The 27,180-nt window shown below is 40.2% G+C and overlaps 1 protein-coding gene across 1 annotated transcript in view; it reads left to right on the forward strand.

Moving 5' to 3' along the window:
• Positions 1 to 27,180, forward strand: part of nat10 (N-acetyltransferase 10) — a 78,178-nt gene that overhangs the window by 45,598 nt on the left and 5,400 nt on the right. The window contains exons 20-24 of the mRNA XM_060839075.1: positions 2,895 to 3,028; positions 11,490 to 11,538; positions 16,485 to 16,587; positions 22,217 to 22,327; positions 24,376 to 24,548. Coding sequence (XP_060695058.1) covers positions 2,895 to 3,028; positions 11,490 to 11,538; positions 16,485 to 16,587; positions 22,217 to 22,327; positions 24,376 to 24,548 — 570 coding nt within the window. The remainder of the gene's footprint in view (positions 1 to 2,894; positions 3,029 to 11,489; positions 11,539 to 16,484; positions 16,588 to 22,216; positions 22,328 to 24,375; positions 24,549 to 27,180) is intronic.

Below are 27,180 nucleotides of genomic sequence, written 5' to 3' on the forward strand. Positions count from 1 at the left end.
TCATCAGTAGGAGCTCTTGTGGTCCAGTGGTGGTATCATGACCTCTCACCCAGGAGGCTGGGTTCAAGTCCCACCAGCTCTCTGGGTGTATGATAACATCTCTGAATGGTTGACTTGAAAATTATCCAAACTGCAAGAAGATGACTAAGCAAAGGATAGAGCTGATCAGAGGAATAACCTGACGTATCGGTGCAGAGGACGTGAACAGGGTTCTCATTTTGTATTTCCTATCACCAAGGGAAAGGATGACTCACATGCACCAGTTAATGAGGAGGAGTATGAAAAAGTAGATTAGATAAGCATAATGAAAAGGGAAATACTAGAGAGATTGACTTTCTTTAAAGTGGGCAATTCAGCAGACTGGATGAATTAGATCCTAGGTTGCTAGAAGAAACTAGGGAGGATTTCATGGCATATTCTGAGGATAATTTTCCAATCCACACTAAATACTTGGAGTTTCATGTACAGTTCTAGAAGAACATAATTGCTCTGGAGAGAGTGCAGAAGAGATTTACGAGAATGTTGCTAGGCCTTGGAATTTGCAGGCAAGAGGAAAGGGTTTTGGGTACGGTTGTTTAGCTTGGAACAGAGCAGGCCAAGGGTAACTTAATTGAAGTACTCAAAATTATGAGGGGTTTGGATCGAGTGGATAAGAAGAGGTCAGTTACGCGGGGATACAGATTTAATGTAATTGGTAGAAGAATTAGAGTGGATATGAAGAAAATCTTTTTCACTGAAGGTGTGTGTGTGTTTGAGTTTTCGATGCTTTGTTTGGTTGAGACAGAAAACCCATGTAAAAGAAGCATGGACCTGCACCAGCAAGGCCATGGACCATGGCTAATCCACCTAACCTGCTCATCTTTGGACTGTGGAAGGAAAGTGGAGCGCCCGGAGGACTTCCACACAGACTCTTGCAGAATGTGCAAACTCCACGTTTTAGCCTGAGGATGAAATTGAATCCAGGTTCCTGGTGCTGTGAGGCAGCCGTGCTAACCACTGTGCTGTCCCAAAGGGTGGTAGATGTTTGGAAAACTCTCACTCATGACAATGGTTGCTGGATCAGTTGTTAAGTTTGAATCTGAGTTAGGTAAATATTTTTTAGCAAAAGTAATGAGAGATCTGGGCCAAGGACAGGTATATGGAGTTAAACCACAGGTGGTCATGATCTCACTGAACAGCTGAGGGCAGAATGGCCTCCTTATGTTCCTGTGATTTTATTCAGCTGGCGCAGACATGATGGATGAATGAGGTCTTTCTGTGCTGTAACTTTCTGTGATTCTATGGAATTAGCAAATTGGGAGGGAAGTGAGTGGGAGAAGCCAGCAGTAGGAACGAGGATGGAGATGATAGGGACTGGGTGTCAATGTGCATCAGGGTCAAAGAGGGAGGTGACGAATGGGAGGAAGGCCATGAGCACAGCGACAGCAAGGGGTCAAGGAGTGAAGTATTGAGCAGAAGAATTGACAAGCAGGAGGGAAAAAGTTCTGATGCTATGAAGAGGGCAGAGGAATTCTCTGAGTTGCTGGAATTAAATTGAACAAGAGTTCATTACCCAAAATTAGCATTCAAGATTTAGGATTGGGAAATGGATAGAAAACAGCATAGGAATAAGCAGGACTTTAGAATTGGCAGGCTGTTAAGTGCATGAATCAGTGTAAGTTACTGATGGTGCAATGATCTATCTCTAACTTAGAAGGGTGACATAGGTGAAATGGACTTGGCAGATGATATTTTTGTGGAGAAGTGTATAACTTCCTACTTACATATATAAAATAGAGAATGTTGGCATTCCGAAGGACCATTGAGGACATCAAACAATTAGAAAAGCAAATGGGATGTCAGTCTTTATTGCAAAGCCACTGAAATATAATAAATAAGCCTCAGGACAATTGTATAGGTATTCCTGAGACCATACCTATGAACTTAATGTGAAGCAAAATTTCACTGGGAAGATTCTTGGCAGGAGCAAATTATCTTACGCATTTGTGAGAAAAATCATCCTTTGCATTTACAAGAATGAGAGATTATTTAATTGAAGCACAGTAATAGTTTTGGGGGATTTGACCAAGGGAAGATGTTTCCCCTCATGATGGAGTCTAGAATTCCACAATTTTGGAATAAAAAAGTGACTATTTATGACTATTTGAGGGAATATTTCTTTACCCAAAGAGTTGGAAATCTTTGTTCACAGCAGAAAGCTGAGAGTGTTCAGTCATTGAATATGTTTGTCAGAGATTGATTTTTTTTTGGGTACTGAGGGAATTAAGAGTTTGGAAGATAGTGTGGGAATGTGGAGTTTAGGAAGATCACCACTAACATACTGTAGAGTGAATGGCCTATTCCTGGTCCTTTTCCTTTTGTATAACAAATGCATTTGTTAAATTAGTTATTTCTCTGATCCAGAATTTATTTTTTCCCAGATAAATCTTATTTAGCGCCACAAGCCAGCCTTGTTTCTTAGTTGTGGGCAATTTCCTACTGACTTCAGATCATGTTCCTGACATTGATCAGCGAAGCACCATGATGTCTTGTCATCTTGCAGTTCTGAAGAAGAGTCACTGGACCTGAAACATTACCTCTGCTTTTCTCACACATGTTGCCAGACTAGCTGAGATTTTCCAGCAATTTCTATTTTTAATTCTGTTTTTGTTCACCCTGTTGTGTGGGCATTTTGACTCCCATTCAAAACATCGTGATTTAGATAAAGATGTTGATTTGTAAGATATTTATGTTTACGATTGATTTTACACAAGGAGACTTATTTAAACCTCTGCGATATGTATTTTTCTTTTAGGCTGTGTAGCCATATGCTCCATAGCAATGTTGTTTTCTGAATGGGTATGAAGGGTAAAATCCCCTGATTTCTCGTGTAGTAAAATACCTCTCTTATTCAGGCTGTAGGTTTACTAGATGAGGTGTTGGCTCCACGCAAAGGCTTGCCACCGTTGCTGCTGAAACTCAGTGAACGCCCTCCAGAAAAACTTGACTATCTTGGAGTATCATATGGCCTCACATCCCAGCTTCTCAAGTAAGTTACAATGCTTGTTCACTGTTTTAAAATATTTTATGACTAATCAATTACTGGTTGTATTTTATTAATAGTGGTGAATGTTTTTTGGGTGATTATGAAATTGAACTTTCAGAAAAAGAAAAATGTTTCCTGTTTGATCTTCAATTTGTCTAGGAATTACAAGCTTGTTCCAGCATAAGAGAAGTATAGCTTAATAATTGTTCACTGAAATCTTCCCAAATTTTCTTGTACAGCCATAACCTTGCATACAGAGTCATCCTTGCTAGAGAAAACTGTTTGCTTTCTCTGGACTGTATTCAGTTAGGAGAAAATGAGGACTGCAGATGCCAGAGTACCAGAGTCAAAAAATGCGGCGCCGGAAAAACACAGCAGGCCAGGCAGCATCTGAGGAGCAGGAGAATTGATGTTTCGGGCATAAGCCCTTCTTCATGCCCAAAACGTCGAATCGCCTGCTCCTCGGATGCTGCCTGACCTGCTGTTTTTTTTTTCCGGTGCTGCATTTTTCAACTCTGGACTATATTCAGTTGAGCATGGGCATAATCTTGGGAATCATTGAGCAAGTCTTTGAAGTCCTCTGTTAATTTGATCATATGTATTATTGCGGAATCGAAGATATGAAAATAGATATAAAATGATTTAAGGTGATAACTGCTGGTAGATGGAGACTGATCTGCTGGAATTAGTAAAACAAAAAAAGGAATACTATTTTGGGAAGAAACTATTCTGTAAGTAATGTTTTTGAAGGGATTAATCTTCATACCACATTGGCTGCACCCATTCTATCGATGCCCCTCTCAATCTGTTGGTGGAGGGGGGTCTTTTTGCACAGTGGTAGCCAGGAGGCCCAGTTTCAAGTCCGACCTGTTGCAGTGTAATGACATCTCTAAACAAAATAATTAGAAAATATCTTTGGGGAAGGAGACAAAGAGCTCTCAAGCTTTCAGAGCAAGCTGATCAATGTCCCCTGTGCATATGGCAATCAGCATTGGCACACTGGTCATGGCATTGACTTCTGGACCATGCACAAGCCTGTCAGACCTGCCCAGCCACAAAGAAACTTCGAGGAAATACTGGAGCTGATGAATTTGTACAACTTTCTAAGGTCTTAGGAGTTGTACTTATTGTTACCATGCAGTAAACCTTTGTGTTATTGAAGAAGTGGTTTTCTGTAATATCCTACTCTGACATATTATCTACCACTAATTAGACAGGCTAAAGATAAAGGAGGACTGCTGGTAGTAAGCTACCTCAAACAACTGTTAGCTAGTACCACATATACAGAGGTAGCAAATGTCAAAGGATACGAGGAGAAGTCATTTTGGAAAATATCTCAGAAACCCTTGACAGAATTATGTTTTGAGATATTAGTCTCTTTTCAAATGCTGAAGAAACTGATGTAAATCCTTCCAATAATTTCTGTTGTTGATTTGTTTATTCAGCTTTTCTGGCATGTTTAACTTAGGGCTCTGGGTAGAGCTTAGAATATTTGTAATTGCAGGTGTTGCGAAATGAAAGGCAGATCCCCAGTTGCCTTGTAGTAATGGTGTGGCTAAAGTATTTACAGTTTGTACAGAAATAGGTCCCATCTGGAAAACTTGGCATTTAGACTGACTATTAAGCTGCTGCTCCAAAGCTGTCTGTTACCAGACCTGAACAGTTAACACAGTAAGTACGGGGATCCAAGATGGCGGCGACCCAGCAAGACTGAGTCCACAGTGCTCTACCCAAAACTTGGGAAAAGTGGGCTATCCACCCCCACCACACTCACTAAACCATTTATAATAGTTGTTAACCTTAAATAGTTACCTATTAGTACATTTAAATAGTCTAATACTAGCTGGAAAATGAGTAAAGGGAAGGGAACAGGCGGCTCTAAGAAAGCAGGGACCCCTCCCCCACCCTCTCCCTCTTCAGCTGCAACAAAGGTGTCTTCAGCTACTTCAGGAGATTTACCAATGAAGATGAGCTTTGAGGAGATGTTTGCCAGGTGGGAGGCGAAGATTGATGCTTTTATCGATGAGTCTCGGCAGAGCAGAGAAGCACTATCAGCCGAGCTGCAGAAGCAGGGCAGAGACATTCAGGAATTGGAGTGCCGAGTCAGAGAGGTGGAGTCGAAGGCCGCAGCCTCAGAGACTGGGATAAAATCAACAGCCGACCACATCCATTTTCTCGAGAATCGAGTCCAGAACCTAGAAAACCACATTGATGACCTCGAAAATCGATGTCGTAGAAAAAATATTCGGTTGTTGGGCCTGTCCGAGCAGGAAGAGGGAGGTCAGCTGACAGCATTCTTAGAGCATTGGCTGCCACAACTTTTAAATCTGCCTGCTGGATCAGGCCAGGTAAGGGTAGAATGGGCCTACCGGGTCACAGTACGTGGGCCCGGCTCAACCCAGCGCCCACGCCCGGTCCTGTTCCAGCTGCAGAGCTGTAGGGAGAGGCAGATGCTCCTGGAAGCCTCAAGAAATCTGGGAAAAGATCCCCAAGCTATGACCCACAAAGGATCCAGGATCATGCTGTTCCAGGACTTCTCACCAGCTTTGGTCCGAAAGAGGAAGGCATTCGATGAGGCGAAGAAGCGTTTAAGGGACTTAAATATTCAGTACTCCTTACGATATCCAGCGACGCTACGCCTTAGCCACGAAGGATCCATATATAACTTCGGATCACCGGAGAAGGCTAAGGAATTCTTGGACTCTCTTAAATAAACTGTAAGAGATTGTGGACGCTGGTCTGCCTTTCCCATTATTTTGGTTTACATCCCTTCATCTTTTCTTATCTTTCCCCCTATGTGTGTATGTATATATATATATATGTTGGGGCGTTTGGTTAATGTTGGTGGGGAGAGGTGGTTACCTTATTCTATTTTACTTCTGTTTTTAGGAGCGGGGTTGTTTTTCTTTCCCCTGTTATTTTGTGGTATTATATTTAAGTACTACATGTTGAGATTGTAATCTTATAGTTATATATGGTATTAATATTCCCAAATATATTTAGATGTGGGTGTGGGTGGGGGTGGGGTGTTCACTGTTAACTCTAGCTTTATATTATATTTGAATTCTCCTCATTTTATTGAGGAACACCTGGGTCAAGGGTGGGGCACTGGTTGGAAGAGGGTAAGATGGACTGTGGGAGAGGAAGTGACGCTCCCTGGGAACAAGGGAGAAAGTCTCCAATTCGGAATGTTTTATATCTTTTATACTTAGAAAGAGTTTTTTGTTATATTGTTTTGAGTGTATCAGAGAGTCTTTACTTTTGTAAATCTTGTATGCTCCATGCTCGGGATGTTCTAGATAGGGTTTCCCCTCCCGAGGGGTCTCGGATCTGTCCAGATGATTATGGCTGAACAGTCGGTTAAGTGGTGCACCTGGAATGTCAGGGGGAGTAATTCGCCAGTTAAAAGGAAGAAAATATTATCAAATCTTAAGAAGGAGAGAGTTGATATAGCTCTCCTACAGGAGACACACCTGTCGGATAAAGAACACTTAAAATTACGACAGGGCGGATTTGATCAGGCCTTTTTTTCCTCTTTTAATTCAAAAAGCAGGGGAGTCGTTATCCTTGTCCGGAAGAACTTCCCTTTGAAAATTCTAAATCAGATAAAAGACGAATCTGGACGATATATTTTGATTAAAGCCCTCATAAATGGAGAGGAATATGGGATCTTAAATGTGTACTGCCCCCCGGCACACCCCTTTAAATTCATAACGGAAGCTTTTTCAAAACTGATGGCCTTTGGTGCCCGTCATACAATTATAGGGGGAGACTTTAATTGTATTATGGATCCGGAAATAGACAGGATTCCCAAGAGTGCCGCTGGAGTATCTCCCAGATCTAGACAACTGGCGGACCTGAATAAAGAATTAGGATTGGTAGATGTATGGAGATGTCTCCATCCACAGGGTAGAGATTTTTCTTTCTACTCTAATCCACATAAATGTCACACAAGAATTGATATGTTTTTTGCCCCATCGATTTTTCTAAAGTCTATAGCAACCTGTAAAATAGGTACTATAGCAATCTCTGACCATGCCGCTGTATACATGGAAACTAAGGTAAAGAACAATGGGACATCCGCTCGGCATTGGCGTGTGGACCCCTTCCTGATAAAAGATAGCAAATTTTTAAAGTACTTCTCCCAAGAACTTAAAACTTTTTTAGAAATTAATACTGGTACGGCTAGCAATCCGTCAATGATGTGGGAGACCATCAAAGCTTATGCACGAGGCTTGATCATCTCCTATTCAGCGACCCAGAGGAAAATGAAGGGAGAGCAACAGCGTCTGCTCGAAGCTCGCCTGAAAGCAGCCGAAACAGCATACGCTGATAGACCTTCTATCACAAAATTGCAGAGGATTACAGCTCTTAGGACAGCTTTAAACACCGCGCTAACTCAAACGGCTAAAAGGGAAACATTATTTGCGCAACAAAGATTATATGAATATGGCGACAAACCGGGTAGATACTTAGCATTTCTTGCAAAGAAAAAGAAAGCCCCTCAAACTATTCCGACCATCAAGGAAAGTACAGGTACCCTGACTCATGATCATAAAAAGATCAATGCGACCTTTAAAGAATTTTATTCTGAACTATATAGATCGCAGGATTGTGAAGATAGGATTAGGAGGATGCAGTCATTTTAAAAAAATTTGACCTTCCTGGGCCTGACTCCGGAACAGGTGTCGGCCCTAAATACCCCTTTAACAGTCCAAGAAATACTTGAGGCAATTAGGCAACTTCAGAGCGGAAAAGCACCGGGCCCGGATGGTTTTCAAGCTGAATTCTATAAAGAATTTACAGGAATATTGGTTGACCCACTTATGGATATGTATAATTTTGCACATAGTCAGGTCTGTCTCCCACCCATGCTGAAAGAAGCAAATATTTCTCTTATCCTCAAAAAAGGAAAAGACCCAGAAGATTGTGCATCTTACAGACCAATATCCTTACTAAATGTAGACTTTAAAATGCTCTCAAAAATGTTAGCACTAAGACTAGAAAGGGTACTGCCATATATTATAAAGGAGGACCAGACGGGATTTATTAAGGGCCGCAGATCATCCAATAATATCAGCAGGGTCTTGAATATGATCCAAGCCTGTCATCAGGGAAAGATACCAGGAGTAGTAATTTCATTGGATGCGGAAAAGGCATTTGATAGGGTTGAATGGTCATATTTATTTTACACATTGGAAAGGTTTGGCGTTGGACAGGTGTTTACCAAATGGGTTTCAACATTGTATAATGACCCCAAAGCAGCTGTTATTACTAATGGGTTAAGATCGGATGGCTTCAGTGTGGGTAGGGGCTGCCGTCAAGGATGTCCTCTCTCACCATTGTTGTTTACACTGATAATCGAACCATTAGCAGAAGCCATCCGGACTGATCCTAATATAACGGCCCCGAGGATTGGTACAGGTAAACACAAAATTACCCTCTATGCAGATGACGTTCTCTTATTCCTCAGTAATCCTTTAATGTCAGTGCCTCGTCTAATTCAAGTTATTAATACATTTAGTGCATTCTCAGGCTATAAAATTAATTTTTCAAAATCGGAAGCCATGCCAATGGGTGGTCTGGCTATGATACCCCACTTAATGGACGGATCCCCTTTTCCCTTCCGTTGGTCCCTGGAGGGCTTCTTATATTTAGGTATTTTTATCACGCCAGTATTTGATCAGCTGTATAGGGCTAATTTTGTACAATTAATGGAAAGGATAAGGCAGGACCTCCAGCGATGGAGAGACCTTCCGACTTCCTGGCTAGGGAGAATAGCATTAATTAAAATGAATGTTCTGTCCCGTCAGTTATATCCTATGAGAATGCTCCCGCTGATGCTGCCAAGGCTAGCCCTACATAAATTATATGGCTGGTTGGGCTCCTTTATTTGGAACCATAGACGGCCCCTTATTAAGCTGAAGAAGCTACAGCTTCCACAGGCAAGGGGAGGACTGGACTTCCCAGACTTTAGGAAATATCAGTTAAGCTCTCTACTAAGTTACATAGCTGATTGGGTTTCATCTGATCCACAATCAATTTGGCTGGATATCGAAGCCTCCCAAGTAAAATACCCACTTATTAACCTTTTATTTTCAGATAAGAGGAAAATCATTACAGACCACTGTAAAAATCCCATAATATTAAACACAATTAAGGCCTGGAATATAATGCGGCAAAATGAGGGTAACTCACATAAAACATCCCCCCATGCACCAATAGTAGGCGCATGGGGATTTCAACCGGGGATTACAGATGCCACCTTTAAACTCTGGAGATCCAGGGGCATCTCATGCTTAGGGGACCTATTTAAAGATGGGATCCTGATGTCTGTTGAGCAGCTGCGTCTGAAATTCGGAATACCTAATGGGGATCTCTTTCGATACTTCCAAATTCGAGATTATATACAGAGGAAGACTACATTAATAGATAGTCTTTATAAATCAGACAGAGAACGTAATGTCTTACGACCAGCGGGGGCATCCTCCGTTAGTACTATATACCATTTGCTACATGATGGAGTCTCAGGAGACATGGATGACCTGCTTAAAACATGGGAGCAGGACTTGGGGCTAGAAATCTCTGAGGATATGTGGAATGACATTTGGGAAAATGCTAGAAGAATTGCTATCTGTAACAGAACTCAGGCTATCCAACTAAAGATACTTCATAGGGCCCATATAGCTCCGGCTCGACTGGCAAAATTTAAGGCAGGAGCATCTCCAATGTGTCCCAAATGCAAAATAGAGGTGGGTACTCTTGTACATTGTCTGTGGACTTGTCAGAAAATCCGCAGATACTGGACTAAAGTGGCAAATACCCTGACAGAAATTTTAGGAATGGAAATTAGGGTGGACCCTGTATCTCTCCTTTTGGGCTTTTCGAACCTCTCATCTCTGGATATGCATGGGAAGAGACTATTTTCTATTCTCTCTTTCTGTGCAAGGAAAAATATTTTGGTGAACTGGGTGGCTGAGGGCCCCCCTGGACTTTCAAATTGGCACAGATTAATTATGGAATATATCCCCCTTGACTTCCTCACAAATATGGTGCACCGAAAGACTGAATTATTTTATAAAATATGGCAGCCCTTTTTGAATTATATAAATGCAGATATTTCGGCTATCCTAACAAGGGCTTTTATTTAGTGAAGATTTCAGACCGGGCTGCTCCGGGGCCCCTTGGGAGAGGAATCCTGCGCGAATACGGCTTTATTATATTTGATGTTTATACATTCCGAGCATGTAAGAGACTTAGGTATACACTCTGGTTAGTTATAGGTTAGATTAGTAGAAAGGTGAGTTATTTTTTCTTTTTTTGTTTCTTTTTTTTCTCTTTTTGTTTTCTTTCTTTCTCTTTTCTTTGTTAAATTATGACTATTGTATATATGATTTAATTGTACATCAATGTTTGTATTTGAGAGTTTTGTTTATTTTTGTAAATTTGCAAAAATGTTAAATTTCAATAAAAATATCTACAAAAAAAACACAGTAAGTACTCCAACCAACTCTCTTGGGCACACTAATTTTCAGTTTTCAAAATCTGCAAATGCTTTTCAATTATTATTCAAAGGCTGGGTTATGAGAACAAGTTTGTTTTGGAGGCTATCACTTCTTGAGATTTGGTATTTGTTAGACAATAGTGCTAATGACCCAGGTCATATTCGTAAAGAACATTGTAAGTATCTCATCAGTATAATTACGTTAAACTAATAAAATAAATAGATCTTTGAGTTTGTCCAACGTAAGTCTCAGGTCCTCTGAACTAGAGGAACTTAAAGACTTCCAATTTTTAAATGGTTTCAAATGGATTGACATTTGATTGCTGTTTGTACATTGCAGAGTTTATTCTGCATAATCACAAAATTGTCTATCGCTAGTCCCATGCCTCTAGACCATGTGGCCTCTTGAGGAATCCCAGATTTTAGCTTTCCATATGGGTGAAAATGGAATACTGTAGGATAGATAGGCTTCAGATTGGTTGAAGGTCAGGTTGGCGAAATGTCAAGGGCCAAAGGTCCTGTGCTGCACTGTAATGTTCTATGTTTGAATGACTGAAACCTGGCACTTTGGATGGAGAGGGAAAGTAGAGCCATTCCTATCCCAGAGAATATATCAGAATTAAAGGATTGTTTGGATTGTTGAAATAGTTATCTGTGGCTACCATTCTGCTGTTTGAAATGTGACAGTGACTCAATCTTCCAGATATTATGTAGACCCAACTTGTAAACCACGTCTGTAGCGAATAGCTGAGCATTTAGGCTGTCACCGTGGAAGTTTTGTCCACCTGGCTACTGTTGCAAGGTGTCATTATTACTGATGTGTACTGAAGTAATTTTTTTTATCAAATTAAGTACCGAAATGTCCTCAGGAACGGGTCTGAAGTGGATTTAAACTTTTTCTCCCAAAGTGATTTCCCAGCAAACCCATTCTCAAAGTTGCACTTTTGTTTTTTTCTTAAGGTTCTGGAAGAAAGCTGGATATGTTCCAGTATATCTAAGACAGACATCTGTAAGTTACTTAATTTCACAATTTTTAATATACTCTATGGACTTGAATGCTTTTAGTCTGTACAAAGTAATCAAGATGGAGAAGAGAATGTTTTAGGTTGTATTTGACTAAATATACTGAGTGAATTACTGTCTAAGTAAATTGCATAGCACTGTATTGTCCAATTGAAACGTTGATTTGGTGTATATCTCGATCAAATTCATTTCATGGTAAATCCCTGGTTTCAGGGCTGTTGGCTCCTCACTGGTTTGGACTAGTGGTAATCTAATATACTGTGATTGGATGGGACTCTTGTGGGGCAGTGGAAGAGTCCCTGACTATGAGCTAGAAGACCCAGGTTGAAGTCCCACCTGATCCAAAGAAATGGTATGGGGATTTTTTACTCAATGATGGGTGGGAGAGAGATGTTTTTGCGATTGCTGATCTTTAAAATAAACGACTGCCCTCATGTGGTCACATTAGATTTTGTATGTAGTGAAGATCGCAAAGCAAATCCTCCTCACCACAGTTCACTTTTGGAAGAAGTAGTAGTTACCAATTCCAAGAACTATTTCATTGAAAAAGTAACTTCCTATAATCAGCAGCACTGATTAAATCAGAAATTGTACTCGTAATGAATACAGTTTGTTTTAACCAGGGGAAGCCAAGTATCTGACCAGAATGAATGCTTTACTAACATTTAAAAACCATGCTAATAGTCTGCAAAAGCAAGTCTTGCAGGTAATACTGTTTTTATGGTAATGATGTGTCAGATCTTAATGAACCTTTGTTTCAAATTAAGGCGTACTTCAGGAGATTGAGATGACTGAGTTTGGCAAGTGGGCATCGTAGATTTGATATGGTTAATCACCTTCATCAATTAGCTTGTTGATTTGTAATCTGTTAAAATGACTTAAAATTATTTTGGCAATGTACCATTCGTTATTAAGAGCTGTACAGCTGACGTACTAAAGATATATATGTTTAAATATGTGTCTATATCACACACTGACACAGTATTATTCATAATACCCATGTGTGGTTCCATAAATAATCGTGTATCTTTGACGTTCCATAGATATTAATTCTCTCCAATAATAATTGCATCAATTGTTAAAGCTTAGTAGAAAAGGAAATTAATACTTACTCTTCATTCAAGTAGTTTCTAAAGTCTCCCAGGAGCAGGAGTCAGGCAAATGTCCATGATGAGGGAATGTGAGGACATATTTAACTTGAGGGGAAGGAGAGAGCTAAAAGAATGGGAGATCATAAGTACAAGTCTAAGAGACTGTGGAAGAATTTGAGAACCTGGGGTTTGGAGTAAGATAGTTTGTGACAGACATGGCTTTAAATTATGAATGACATTACTGAAAGAGTTGTTGATACGATGGAAGTGATTATGATGTAACAGAACTTTGAAAATACAGACTGAGAGCAGAAGGTCGTGATGCTTGGGGGGTGGGGATAACTTTATTGGTTTTTTTCCCTCCTCTTTGGATAGCCAAAAGGCAAACATGAAGCAAAGCCTTGCCAAAAGTGAGAGTCTAATTATTGATAATGATGTCTTGTCCAGGGAGAAGGAAAAGATTGGAGGTTGACTTAAATTAGGAGGAGGAGATGTAAGCAAGTCCCAAAATATGGGGAATAGTTGTTAGTCAGTTGTTCTGGATTTTTTTTTGACTGGCTATAACCCAACAATAATTACATAAACCCCCAAAGGAAAAATCTTCTCAGACATTACAACAGTATCACAATTGACAGACTGTATTTGCCTCATTTTGCATCAATTATTAGCCAAACAGTGTGTATGCTGGGGGGGGAAGGGAGGAACATCCTGCTGCGCCCTTAAGGTGGTGGTGAAAACAGCGAAACCTAGAAAATAGCGTGCAGAGTAGGCCATTTGGCCCTTCGAGCTTACATCACCATTCAATACAATCATGGCTGATCATGTAATCTCAATATCCCATTCCTACCCTCTCCTCATGCCCCTTGATCCTTTTTGCTGCAAGGACTACATCCAGCTCCTTCATGAATATATTGAATAAACTGGGTCCAACAGCTTCCTGTGGACGAGAATTCCACAGGTCCATAGCTCTGAGTCAAGAATTTCTTCCTCATCTCAGTCCTGAATGGCTTATCGTATATGCTTTGACTGTGACCCCTTGTTCTGGACTTCCCTAGTATTGGGAACATTCTTCCCGCATCTAGCCTGTCCAGTCCCATCAGGATTTTATGTTTCTATGAGATCCCCCCTTCATCCTTCCAAGTTCCAGCGAGTACAAGCCCAGTCAATCTGGTCTTTGCTAATATGTCAGTCCTGATCCTGAGAATCAGTCTGGTAAACCTTGGCTAGACTCGGTAGCAAGATGAGGAGACCAAAACTGCTACAGTCCATGTGGTAAAAATAAGCCAGGGTGCTGTTCAGGCACAGTTTCCAGCAGTTTGAACAGGGATGTTGAACTGATAATATATTTCCAAGTCAGAATGGTGTGTAGCTTGAAGGGAACTTACAGATGTCTGTGTCCCTATATGTCTGCCTTGCCAAAGTTGATAGGGTTGTAGGTTTGGAAAATGTTATTGAAGGCGATGTGGCTGCACTATATCTTTCATGTGGTACACGCTACTGCCACTGTATTTATGGTGAAGAGGAGTGAATATTGAAGAGAATGGATGGGGTGTCAATCAAAGAGCTACTTTGTGCTGAGTGGAATTGAGTTTCTCGAGAATTGTGATGGCTGCAAACACCCAGGCAAAAGGACTTGAATCCATCACATTCTTGCTTTGTGCTTTGGAGGTAATGGACTGGCTTTGGAGAATCACTGCGTTACATGCCACAGAATTTCCAGTATTTAAATGACTAATCCAGTTCCGTTTTTTCAATGGACGTTGTCAGGATTTTGACAGCATGGGATTTTGTTATGGCAATGATGTTGAGTGTCTGAGAAAATAGATTCTCTGATGTTGGAATTTATCATTGCTTTGAATTTGCTTTACTTGCAACATCACCACAAGCATGGGTGTGGTTCTACCCATTCTGGAGTTGTGTAATAACATCTCTAAACAGGAAAATATCTCCAAGTTTTGCTGATTATGAACTTGAGCTGTCTCAGTATTTGAGGAACCATGAATAGTGCTAAATGTTGTGAAATTGGTGAAAGTCCCCGCTCTGACTTTATGATACAGGGAACATCCTTGAGATGAAGCAGTTGAAAATTGTTAAACCTTTAACAGTATTTTGAGAAACTTCTATAGAGACGTCCTGGAGCTGAGATAATTAGTGCCCAACCACCTTTTTTTGTGCTAGGTATCATTCAACTTGTGAAGAATTGTTCCTTGGATTTCTAATTGTTTCCATTTTGGGAGCATTCCTCGATGGCTTTCCCAAACAAACACAGCAAAAAAGACCCTGACCTTGCTGTTGTCTGTCATGTCGACACACGTCCATGTTCCCTGGCCAACATGGTCTTCGGTTTGTTGCAGTGCTCTAGTGAAGCTCAGCGCAAGCTGGAAGAACTGTGCCTCATTTTCTGTTTGGGGATCCTGCAGCCTTTTGGACTCAATATTGAGTTTGTTAACTTTAGGGTTGAAGTCTTCCATGTCTTTACCCTAACTCCCATAAACCCGGCCTTCTTGTCACGTGGTCTACTATTACACACAACAGTACCCATTAATAGCCATACACCCTCCTTGCCAGATCGTTACCCATTCCTTTGTCTGTCCATCTGTTCTTCTGTCTCTTTGGACTCTATCCCCACCTAGTTAATCTTTACCCCCATTCCACACCCTATCTTCCTCACATAAACCAACATTTTCCTAGCTCCCATCGGTTCTGAAGAAGGGTCACTTGGCCTAAAACATTAACTCTGATTTCTCTTCACAGATGCTTTCAGACCTGCTGAGCTTTTCCATTCATTTCTATTTTTGTCTCAAATATAGCAAACTTTGTTTTAACCGGCACATTCAATAAAATGGCAAAAGTTATATACCTCAAATACTGGGAGTTCACTATTTTGTTGCGATCTTCGCAATATTTGAAGGTGTGAGTGACAATGTTCTCTGCTGGTAAGTTTTATTTAAGGCAAAGTTGCATTTTTATTTATGATTTATGCTGTGAATAAAGTAAAATAATGATATGTATACCCCCTGCATTAAGTTTCTGTTAATTAGTGTGTGTTTTTATATTGATTATGTGGACTGCTTGATGAACCAGAATATTTGATCAACCAGTATGTTCCTGATCCCATAAGTGCCGGTTAATAAAACGTTTGCTGTGTTGTCTTGATTTCAACAGCAGTCAGTTTCACCTCAATGTTTTGACCAAGGTTACTATCAATGATAACTCCTAGAATGTTCAGGGGATCAATTCTTCACTGGATGTTTGGAGACTAATTATTTCACCTTCAGGAGATCTCTGTAGGAATTCCTTAGAAAAGGTTACAATGAAGTCTGCTGCTGAGTGGCTGTGATCGAAACTGAACTCAGCATTAATGAGCAAATTTTTTCTGTGTTGGGAATACTTGATAGCACTGTTAATGACATATTACATCACTTAGTTGCTCAAGAGTAAACTGATGGACGAGTAATCAGCCAAATTGAATTTGCCTTGTTTTGTGTGGACTGGATATGGACAGATGATTTTCTACATTGTCAGATAGATGTTAAGGTTGTGGTTGTCCTGACCAGCCCAGAGGAATATGTCAATGTGGGGCTGTTACTTGGTTTGACTCTGTCCTGATGCTGCCTGGCTTGCTGTGTTCTTGCGGCCTCCTGCCTGTCTACTTTGGATTCCAGCATCTGCAGGTTTTTTTTTGTCTCTGTGTCAACCCTCTCAATTTTGCCACAAGTTCCTATGTACTAGTAAAGAAGACTGTGCTAGATTTGTTTTGTTTTTTCAGGAGAAGTAATCTATGTGGTATCTGTTTCAATGCATTAATGAACTTGGACTAAAGCCTTTGTGTTAACTGCAGAATGAGCTCACTGGTGAACATTCCTGTATCATGTTGAAGCGACTGAATGCAGAGGAGGATGTGGAATCTACAGAGGAAAATTGGCTGTTTGCCTTCTGGTCAGGTATAATCCAGTCCTGTGAAACAACGCATTTAAAATGAAGACTCTTTTGCACCCCTGTGTTTCCCATTATTTTTATTAGCTATGACCATGTGTGGCACAGCGCAGCAGGAGGCCATTATCTTAATAGTTCCTCTATTGCGTAATGCTATTTAAATGAATTCTGTTTTTGGCTCCATATTACATTGTCCCTCTCTAATGCTATAATAATTTCTTCAATCAAAACCGCCATTGCCCTCAGCTTTAGTTCTCTATCTTTGCTGAACACCATGTAGCCAACAATACTAAATTTCTGATCTTCTACTTTGAGGCAGTTCTGTTATTGTTCCAGTTGATAGTCCTATTTTGGCAACTGTGACAGGGTTAGGGTTGACCATAGCTCAGTGCCTTTATTAAATATGCCATGTGCAGTTATCTGTATAGACAACAAACTTGAATTATTCTTTAATGTTGTAATGTTTCTCTCTCCCAGTCTTGTTTCTCATCTCTATTGTTTCCTTGTGCTAACCCCATCTGCAGTCCTCCAGATTTGCCTGCTCCTCTGATGCTGCCTGACCTGCTGTGCTTTTCCAACACCACTCTAATCTTAACACTAGGTAACCCTCTTCCTCGGATAACCTATCCATCTAGTCCTGATGCTTCAGGACTTTGAAGTCTCCCTCCTACACTCTTTCTTCAGCCTTGCATGAAGTCTCAGTTATTTAGCTATTCCTGTGGTTCCCCAGTAATCCAGGAATTACTCCCTATAGTTATGACCCCAGCTGATGGTAATACTGGATGAGTCTGATCCAGAGAAGACCTGCCTTGAAAAATGATAAGTTTTGCAATTTGGTTTTCATGGAAACTAATCACTGAATGCATTCACAAGAAACTGACAACATCCTTTTTAAAAAATGGACTATGAAAGGTTATTACACACAAAATGGAAAAGAAATACAAGGTATTTTACCCTATCCAGAAACTGTTGTCTTACAAAAATCAGAAACAACTTTCAAACCGTTTACTGTCGACAACAGCCTTGCACATACTCAAACTTCAGTGAAAGAACAACCTTTCATACTTCAGTGTTCCTTTTTCAGTTAACAGCTGTATTCTAATGCTGTTTGGCAAATGTCTGCATTCACTCAATACTAACGTCCTTAGTTAATGTCTCTTCATGAGATCCTTAAACAAACTGCTAACACAGTGCACTCATTTCTTAATACAGAGTCCTTAAACACAACTTCCAGGGCCTTCTGATTCTGAAGCTTTCTCTTATTGACATTAAAGTACTCAAGATTTCTTTCCTTCTGTCCTAATTATTTTGGAGACTGCAAAACAGCACTGCTTCTTTGGTAGGCTTACCTCCCTGAATGACCTGCTTCTACCTGAAAGAAATATGCACACTGACTGACCTTCTGAATTGTTCTCTCTTTCAAAAAAGAAGTCTGTGTTTCTGCACCAATGCGTCATAGGGCACCTTGTTACTGAGCCAGCCCATTTTTTCTTTCTCCTACTCTTAGAATCATACAGTATAGAAGAGGCTCTTCAGCCCATCAAGCCAAAAATCTACCATCACCTCAATTAGTCCCATTTTCCCATTGCCTTGAATGTTATGCACTTTATATGCTCAACCAAGTATTTGTTAAAGACTGTGAGATATCCTATGTCAATTACCATCTTAGGCAGTGCATTCCAGACTCCCACCACCCCCTCATAGAATCATATAGTTCAAGTCTGTGCTACCTCTGAGTGGGAAAAAATACAAATTTCCTCAAATCCCCTCTAAATCTCCAGCCTCCTTGATATTGAACTTTACACCAAGGAGAACAGCAACTTTTTATTTACTCTGTCCGTGCCCTTCAATCTTATACATCTCTGTCAGGACTCCCTCTTCGTTGCTGAAAAGATCCATCATAAACAACATACCGGTGAACCTCCTCTATCCCCTCTCTGATGTAACCACATCCTTCCTAAAGTGTGGTGACCAGAACTGCACACAGTACTCAACTGTGGTCTAACTAAAGTTCTATAAAGCTCCAACATAAAAACATTGCTGTTATGATCTATGCCTTAATTGACAAAGGCAAACATCCAATATGCTTTCTTAACTACCCTATTAACCTGGCCTGCCACCTTTAGGGATCCATAGACAGGCACCCCAGTGTCCTACTGTCCTGCTTGAGCTTCTTATTGTACTGCCATTCATTGAATACTCTCTGATCTTGTTAGTTCTTCCGAAGTAAATGATCTCACATCTCACAGGGTTAAGTTCTATCTGCCACTGATCTGCTCATCTGACCAATCTGTTTATATCCTATAATTTACTCCCTCCCTTCTCAAGCACTTGGCCAATCTCTGTTCTTCGTCAATTTACTTCTCATCTCTCCAACATTCTCACCTACGTCATTTGTAAATCCCACAAACAGTAAGGGATCCCTGTGTTATGTTATTGAACACCAGCTTCTAATCTCACAGCCTTCTACCACCACTCTTTTCCCTTACCACTAAGTCAATTTTGTATCTAACTTACTAGTTTATCTGGATCCCATGAGTTTTTATCTTTTTCATCAGTTTCTCATGTGGAACTTTATGAAAGGCTGTGCTGAAATCAATATACAGAGGAACCTCGATTATCCAGCATTTGATTATCTGAATTTCAAATTATCCGAACAAGAGCACAAGGTCCAAATGCTTAACTTAAACTATGTTACCTGGCATTCGATTAACTGCGCAAAATACTCCCCGTCCGTGTCCTTCGGAAAATCGAGGTTCCTCTATAAACTAAATCAACTGCACTATCTTTAATTAAAACTTGTCCACCACCTTGAAAAATTCACCCAAAATTGTTCTACATGTCCTCTGACAAAGCCATGCTGACTATCCCTAATCAAACCTTACCCACCAGCATTTTCTCTTGCTTCCTCTGTGCTCTGCTCATTGCTTTGTTGAGATCCCCTTTGCATTTTCTGCACTTCTCTCGGCCTCTGGTGTTTTGTTCCCTTTGTGCCTGTTATATGTCTCTCTTTTCCTTTTTATCTAGTCCTGAATATTCCTAGATAGCCAGGATAATCTGGGCTTGTCACTCCTACATTTAAGCCTAAAGGGAACATGTTGGTACTGTTCCCAGTACTTTTTTTGATCACTGTTCTATAGATTTACCCTCTAACAGCTGTTCCTAGTCTACTTTGGACAAATCCTGCCTTACTTGAATTAAATCTGGGAGACAACGCACCAATGTTGTGTCACGTCTGCAGCTGCAGAAATGATTGTTTCCCTAACTAACTTCTGGAACTCTGTATATTTGCCTTCATTGCGCTGTTTTTAAGCTATTCCCCTGCACTGCTGCGCAGCAAGTACACACTCTCTCATCTCTGGAGTGCTGTGTCTCTCATCTCACTTCTTCTGCTTTCAAACTATTCCCAGTATTCTGCGCTATTGCTCACCAGGTATGCGCTCTCTCACTGGTCTCTGGTGTTTTGAGCTGATAGTGTTGTTGTGCTGCTGCTTCTAATCTATTCCCACTGCTCTGCTATACTGGTCCTCACCGGGTATGCTCTCTATCCAATCTGTGATGTTCTTTGTGTTTCTGCTGTTTTGAAATTATTCCTGCTACTCTCCTGTGCTGCTCCCTCCCATGTTTGCACTCTGTCCAGTGCTTCCTGATAAGGTCTTGATCTTATGTTTGGTTCTATCTTCTTGCCTGTAAATACTCCCTTTCCAACATCAGCCAATGTATTTAGAGCATTTCTGTGATTTCAGTCTTGCCTTTTTCAACAAGAAAGGCTGGATAGGTTTGGATTTCTTTCACTGGAGCTTAGGAGGTTGAGAGGTGACCTTATAGAAGATAATAAAATAATGAGGGATATAGATAGAGTTAATGGTAGTTGTCTTTTCCCTCGGATGGGGGAAATTTCAGCACTTGGCAGCACATTTTTAAGCTGAGAGAAGAAAGATTTTAAAAAGACATGGGCAAAGTTTTCACAGAGGATGAGCTATGCGAGGAATGAACTTCCTGAGAAAATGCTGGTTGTGGGTACACTTACAACATTTACAAGACTCTATGGTGAATAGATGAATAGGAAAGGCTAGGAGGGATAGGGGCCAGGAGCAGGCAGGTGGGACTAGTTAGTCTGGGATTATGTTCAGCATGGACTGGTTGGACTGAAGGGTCTGTTTCTGCGCTGTATGACTCTTACTGTCAGAACTCATGGCAGCCTTTGGTCATGAGATCCAGTGGCTGAGGTAGAAGGATTGTAAGTGAGGGCGCCTCCAGGAACTTCTGAGGCTACTCACCACCAGCCATGCTGCCTCTCCAATCTCTGCTGTTCTCAGTTTCTGGTGACTCTACTGCTCCCCTCTTTACCCAATCTCTGATGACACTGCTGCATTCAAACTAATCCTGCTGATCTGCTATGCTGTTCTCACCAGATAGACTGTCTCTGGTGTTCTTTGATCCGAAGTTGCAGCATTGTTGTGTTTTTAAAAAAAAGAACAACTATATTCCAACTATTCCTGTTGCTCTGCTCCCCACCTGAGATGCACAGTATCTGGTCAATGGTATTCTGTGTCTCTGCTGCTGCTCTGAGACTATTTCTGCAGCACTGTTCACCAGGAAGCGTGCTCTCCAGTCCCTGGTGCTCTGGGTCTGGTCTCACTGCGCTGCTGCTTTACACTTGGTGCTCTGTGCCCCATCTCCGCCTGCTTCCCAGTAAGAAGGCCTGAGTCCTCAGCTGCCGTTTTATAAAGTTTGTTTTTCGCAAAGCACTCAACTATTCACCTCGAGGATTTTTAAAATTAAAATCTTATTTTAAATGCATTTCCAGAGACCTTGTTCCACTCTGTGAATTTAACTCTCTCAATACAATAATACACATCAAACTTAAAGCAGATGTATGGTGCTTTCCACTTTAAAACCCGAGTTTCCAAATAGTAATAATATTTTAAACCCTTATTCATTTTCAAAAAATAAATCCTATCATAAAGCTTTGATTGCAAAACATCAACCTCTTTCCCCCTGAGTGAGTGGATTCTGCATGGACCATGGTTTTGCACCACATTCTTCCTGCCGCCAATATTCCCTGCCCCCCCCCACCATCACCCCATCATCACCACCACCCTCCACCACCAAACGCACAAAATGTTCTGTAACCCCTCACTGCCAGTTATTCGTGCACCAAGGTGGGATATCTCAAGGAACTGACATCAGCAATTGTGAAAACGTCTGTCTTCCTAACTATTGAATCCCAGCCAATATCTGCATTCCTCCACTTCCTTGTGCCATACTTGGAACTGGAACATAGGAACATTTATTGTAAGAGGATCTGAGTACCTTAGTAAAGATGTTTTTAACTGCAATTTGTGACCCTTTGTGAGAACCACACCTGAGGTTTTATGTACAGTTTGGTCCTCTTACCTAAGGAAAGATATACCTGACGTGGAGAGAATTCAACAAAAGTTCACCAGATTAATTTGTGGGGATGGAGAGATTGGTCACTGACCTAACATTGAGGAGACTAGGCTTATATTCTCTAGCGTTTATAGCCTGACAGGTGATTTTATTTAAGCATATAAAATTATATTAATTTTAAGTAAAAACATTGCTTAGCATTCTGGCTTTAACATGCAAATAAATATATAAATCTGTTTGCAGATTTCCGAAGACGATTCCTGTCTCTCCTATCTTTCCAGTTCAGTAGTTTCCCTCCATCAGTTGCACAAAATATTTTGCAGAATAAAAACATAAAACATGAATTGAAGCCACGTGAGTGACCAATTTACTTTTTAATGACACAATCTTTGGTTGATATGTTATTTAAGTAATGGTGTGTGCGTTTCAAATCATTACAGTGGCAGATAGACTCAGCAAAATCATAAAATCCTGAAGACTTTCTACAGTATAAGTAAAGGAGGTGTTGATAGTCATTAACAGTTATAAGGGTTAACAAAAAAGCATGAAAGATTCAGAGCCAAAAGATATATAATTGTGCACATTAGAAAGGATAGAGAATCATAATTGAAGCTAACTTCATAAACTTTGTAAACACCATTGGAATCAGTGAGGGATAAAATACTATTACATGTCACAATTACTGAGCATTGACATAGTCAATTTATGAACATAATTTTCTCACTTAATGTTAAATGATTCAACAGTTTACTCAGATATTGTGATAAGTATTGACTATTTGCTGGTTCATTTCTTAGAGTAATGTCATGACCAATCGCAGTCAGTCTGCCTGGTTTAAAATGCAAAGAAAACCTGGCTGTGAACTGTCGATCACCAATGATAAGTATATTTTTCCAAGGCTATGTCTTGAACAGTCAGAGTCCACCTGTGAGCCATTCACCATTCTCAAGTCATGTAAATGTTGAGTTTGTATTCTTGGAAATGTCTTGATGTGTTCAAGTGAAAAGCTACAACAAAATCTGCCATTTTTGGAGCAATTCTCAGAAACACAGAATATTTATTTCTTGCTAAGTCAGAACTTAAAGTCAGTATGTAAATGAATGGAAATTAAAATGAGAAAAAGAACTACTTTTTTAAAATTTAATGGATCTTTTAGGTTGAGCAAGTGTAGTTTCAAGTTGATAACACTAGTTGGGTGACGAGAGGGATAATACAGTGAATGCCCTTCTCCTATTGCCTGTCCTTATTTAAGTCCTTCACAATCACAGAGTCTCGGCTAAAATTAGCACAAATGCAACATTATCGTTATTAAATTGCGGTTATAATTATTTCACAGTTGAGCCCTTTTAACATCTGAGCGGTGGCCTTCTTATTATTTCAACAATTAATACAAACATTTCCGAAAATGTTTTATTTACAGAAGTTTTTGAAAAATTATTTTGAAGAAAAGATACTAATAGCTTTTACCCACTTACTGTTTTAACCTTTGCAGCCACAGTTTTTTGGAAAATATTACCTCCCATTCGCACTTTGCACATTCAAATATCACTTACGCCCATCGTCATGGTTGGTATGTGGTGATCAATTGTAGCAAGGTACCCCAGTGATCTCATGGCAAAGCCTGACCAATATTTGTCCATCAAGTAAGCCCAACACAATAACCTAACTGGCATTTCATCTTATTTGGTGATTGTGAAATGTTAGCGATTTTTGAGAAGATTTGTAGCTCAGGTTGATGGTATGGTAATAAGTTAGCTTGCTGAGCTGGATGGTTTGTTTTCAGACGTTTTGTTACCATGACTAGGTAACATCATTAGTGAGAGTCTGTGGTGAAGCGCTGGTGGTATGTCCCACTTCTCTATTTATGGGGCTTGGTTTCTTAAGGTGGGTGATGTCATTTCTGTTTTTTTTGTAAGGGAAGATAGATGGGAGCTAAATCAATGTGTTTATCAATGGAGTTCCGGTTAGAATGCCAGACCTCTAGGAATTCTCGTGCATGTTGAAGCCAAGACCTATAAATCCATATTGTGAAATGTTGCCAACATAACAGTGACTACAATCTAATGGAGTGTTTTCGGATTGTGAAAACCTGTTTATGTTGATGGCAAATCTTAGTTTCTGTGCAATTATTACTATACATGTCTAAACTTCATAATAAGGAGTGTAGCTTCACTTGCATTGACAGCTGCTAATAGTGCCAGATTGAATTTTAAAGACACCTGAAACTGACCTGGTGCATATCAAAAGGGCTTTCAAGAGTGCAAGGTATGGTTCTTGAACAATTGATGTTCTGTACCAACAGAATAAAAATGAACCTTTAATTTGCTTAAGGATCCAGGATACATATATGTATGTTCTGTCAGCATTGTTGATGATTTTGTTTCTCTGCTTTATTCTCTCAGCACTTTGCAAGTCTGAGCTGGAAGCTAAATTTACACCATATGACTTAAAACGATTGGAAATGTACTCGAGAAACATGGCCGACTACCACCTGATCATGGATTTGATACCTAGTATTTCTCAACTGTACTTCTTGAATCAACTTGGTGGGATTTCATTAACTGCTGCACAGTCTGTGGGTATTCTAATAGTTTTCAGGCTTTAGATTGTGAACAGGCATTGACATAAAGATGTCACTTTCTCCACACAATGTTATTAATTTTTTTAAATGGATGCCCAAAATTGTTTGTGTTTTACATAACACCTTTGTGCAGTTTGGAGCCCCTTTTCTTCCTGTGCAAATATAATGTACAACTGTAATAGGAACTTGCATGAAACTGTTGAGAATATAAATTTTTCAGTAGTTGGATTTGAATTGGGATTATCTGCCCTCGCACAATGCTCCACACTGTCAAAGTACTCCGTTCTATGAGAGAATATTTTCCATTAGTGTTTGAAAGCATTTGTTGGATTAGGATCTCTTGAAGACCAATACCTTTTAAGATATTTCAAGTTCTCGTGACCAACTGAAAGGATCACTTGACAAGATTTCAAATTTTATGATATTTATATTCAGTAGGCAATGCATGCTATAAACTAGAAGAAAAGTTCCTATTTATCTTTCAACACATATGAAATTTCCACACACCCATTGCACTTTTAACTGTCCTTTAATGGTTGTTTTATTCTCCAAAAAACAGTCTCAAACTGTTTTCGAATCCTGATTACTTGCTTCTCTTTTCTAGCCAGAAAATCTCTATTCTCATACCGGACTTTAACTCAGGGTTATACAAAGGATTCGTTCCCTCCAACCCAACCCAGGCACATCTTCACACTTCATAAACTCGGTCTCTGAACGCAAGCATATTCTGCATGACAAATAACAAAGTAATCATTTTCTGTGCTTTAGGTGCAGTTTTAACAGCCACTGTGTCCTGCTATCTCTGTCTGTCAGGTGGCTGTAGATTGACTTGAGTTTAAGAGATACCTTAGAAACATGCAAGCCAGTACAACAATGATTTTCTATTGACTTCCAAAAAGCTCATCTTACTGATCTGAATTCAATGGGCCTTCTATTGAGGTAAAAATGCTCATTAACTAATGGACTTCAGTTCAAAGAAGGAAGCTCATCACCATCTTCTCAAGGTGGACGAGGGTAAAGCTCTTGATGTGGTGTATGTGGATTTCAGTAAGGCATTTGATAGGGTTCCCCACAGTAGGCTACTGCACAAAATACAGAGGCATGGGATTGAGGACGATTTAGCGGTTTGGATCAGAAATTGGCTAGTTGAAAGAAGACAGAGGGTGGTAGTTGATGAAAAATGTTCATCCTGGAGTTCAGTTACTAGTAGTGTACCGCAAGGATCTGTCATTTTTATCAACAACCTGGATGAGGGCGTAGAAGGATGGTTTAGTAAATTTGCGGGCGACACTAAGGTCGGTATAGTTCTGGATAGTGCTGAAGGATGTTATAGGTTACAGGAGGACATAGATAAGCTGAAGAGCTAGGCTAAGGAGTGGCAAATAGAGTTTAATACAGAAAATTATGAGGTGATTCACTTTGGAAGGAGGAACAGGATTGCAGAATACTGGGCTGGTGGTAAGATTCTTGGTAGTGTAGGTGAGCAGAGAGATCTCGGTGTCCATGTACATGGATCCTCAAAGTTGCCACCCAGGTTGGTAGGGTTGTTAAGAAGGCATATGGTGTGTTAGCTTTTATTAGTAGAGGGAGCGAGTTTCGGAACCATGAGATCATGCTGCAGCTGTACAAAACTCTGGTATGGTCACACTTGGTGTATTGCATGCAGTTCTGGTCACCACATGAGAGAAAGGATATGGAAGCTCAAGAAAAAGTTCAGACGAGATTTACAAGAATATTGCCTGGAATGAAGAGAAAGCCTTATGAGGAACGATTGAGGGATTTGAGGTTGTTTTCGTTAGAAAGAAAGTGGTTGAGAGGTAACTTAATTGAAACATGTAAGATAATCAGGGTTAGATCAAGTGGACGGTGAGAGCCTTTTTCCTTGGATGGTGATGGCTCACACAAGGGGTCATAGCTTTAAATTAAGGGGTGATAGATATAGGACAGATGTCAGAGATAGTTTCTTTACTGACAGAGTGGTAGAGGCATGGAATGCACTGCCTGCAACAGTAGTAGACTTGTCAACTTTAGAGGCGTTTAAAAAGTATTTATGGACCCCCACCCCCCAACATGCGCACACAGAGACACGCGCGCACACACACACACACAGTCTACTTGGAATTAAACTGGCAGTTTTAAATATAATCATTCGTAAAGTCTGACATCCCTATCACCTCCCTGTGAGACTTGGAGGCTAACAGCTTCCTACAGTCAATGCAATGCCTCTTACCATTCACCACTAGTGTGAATATCTTGGATATTTTCAGTAAGTCAGCCTCAACTCCCCACCGCCCCTGTCCCTGCCCTGTTGTCAGGTAAAATTGTAGAGTAGGTTACACAACAATTTTAATTTAGTCATTCTATCTGGAATTGCAAAGACAGTTCAAAAATACCGGAATATTTCTAGCAGTTGCCTCATTTAAGGCAGTATGCTTACCTTTTTTTATTTTATCGTTGTTGAGAGCAATTTTGACATAATTCAGCACAAATCAGAGCCCAGATTTGGACTTTGATCTTAATAACACACTGCTTGCGTAATTAGGGAAACCCTTTGTTAGATGGCATTTAATGTCTTTTACAAAATGATTTTAGGATGTATTTTGTTATGAATAAATATTTGCTTGAG

Source organism: Hemiscyllium ocellatum, chromosome 18 (assembly GCF_020745735.1).
Source record: "Hemiscyllium ocellatum isolate sHemOce1 chromosome 18, sHemOce1.pat.X.cur, whole genome shotgun sequence".
Lineage (NCBI taxonomy): Eukaryota > Metazoa > Chordata > Chondrichthyes > Orectolobiformes > Hemiscylliidae > Hemiscyllium > Hemiscyllium ocellatum.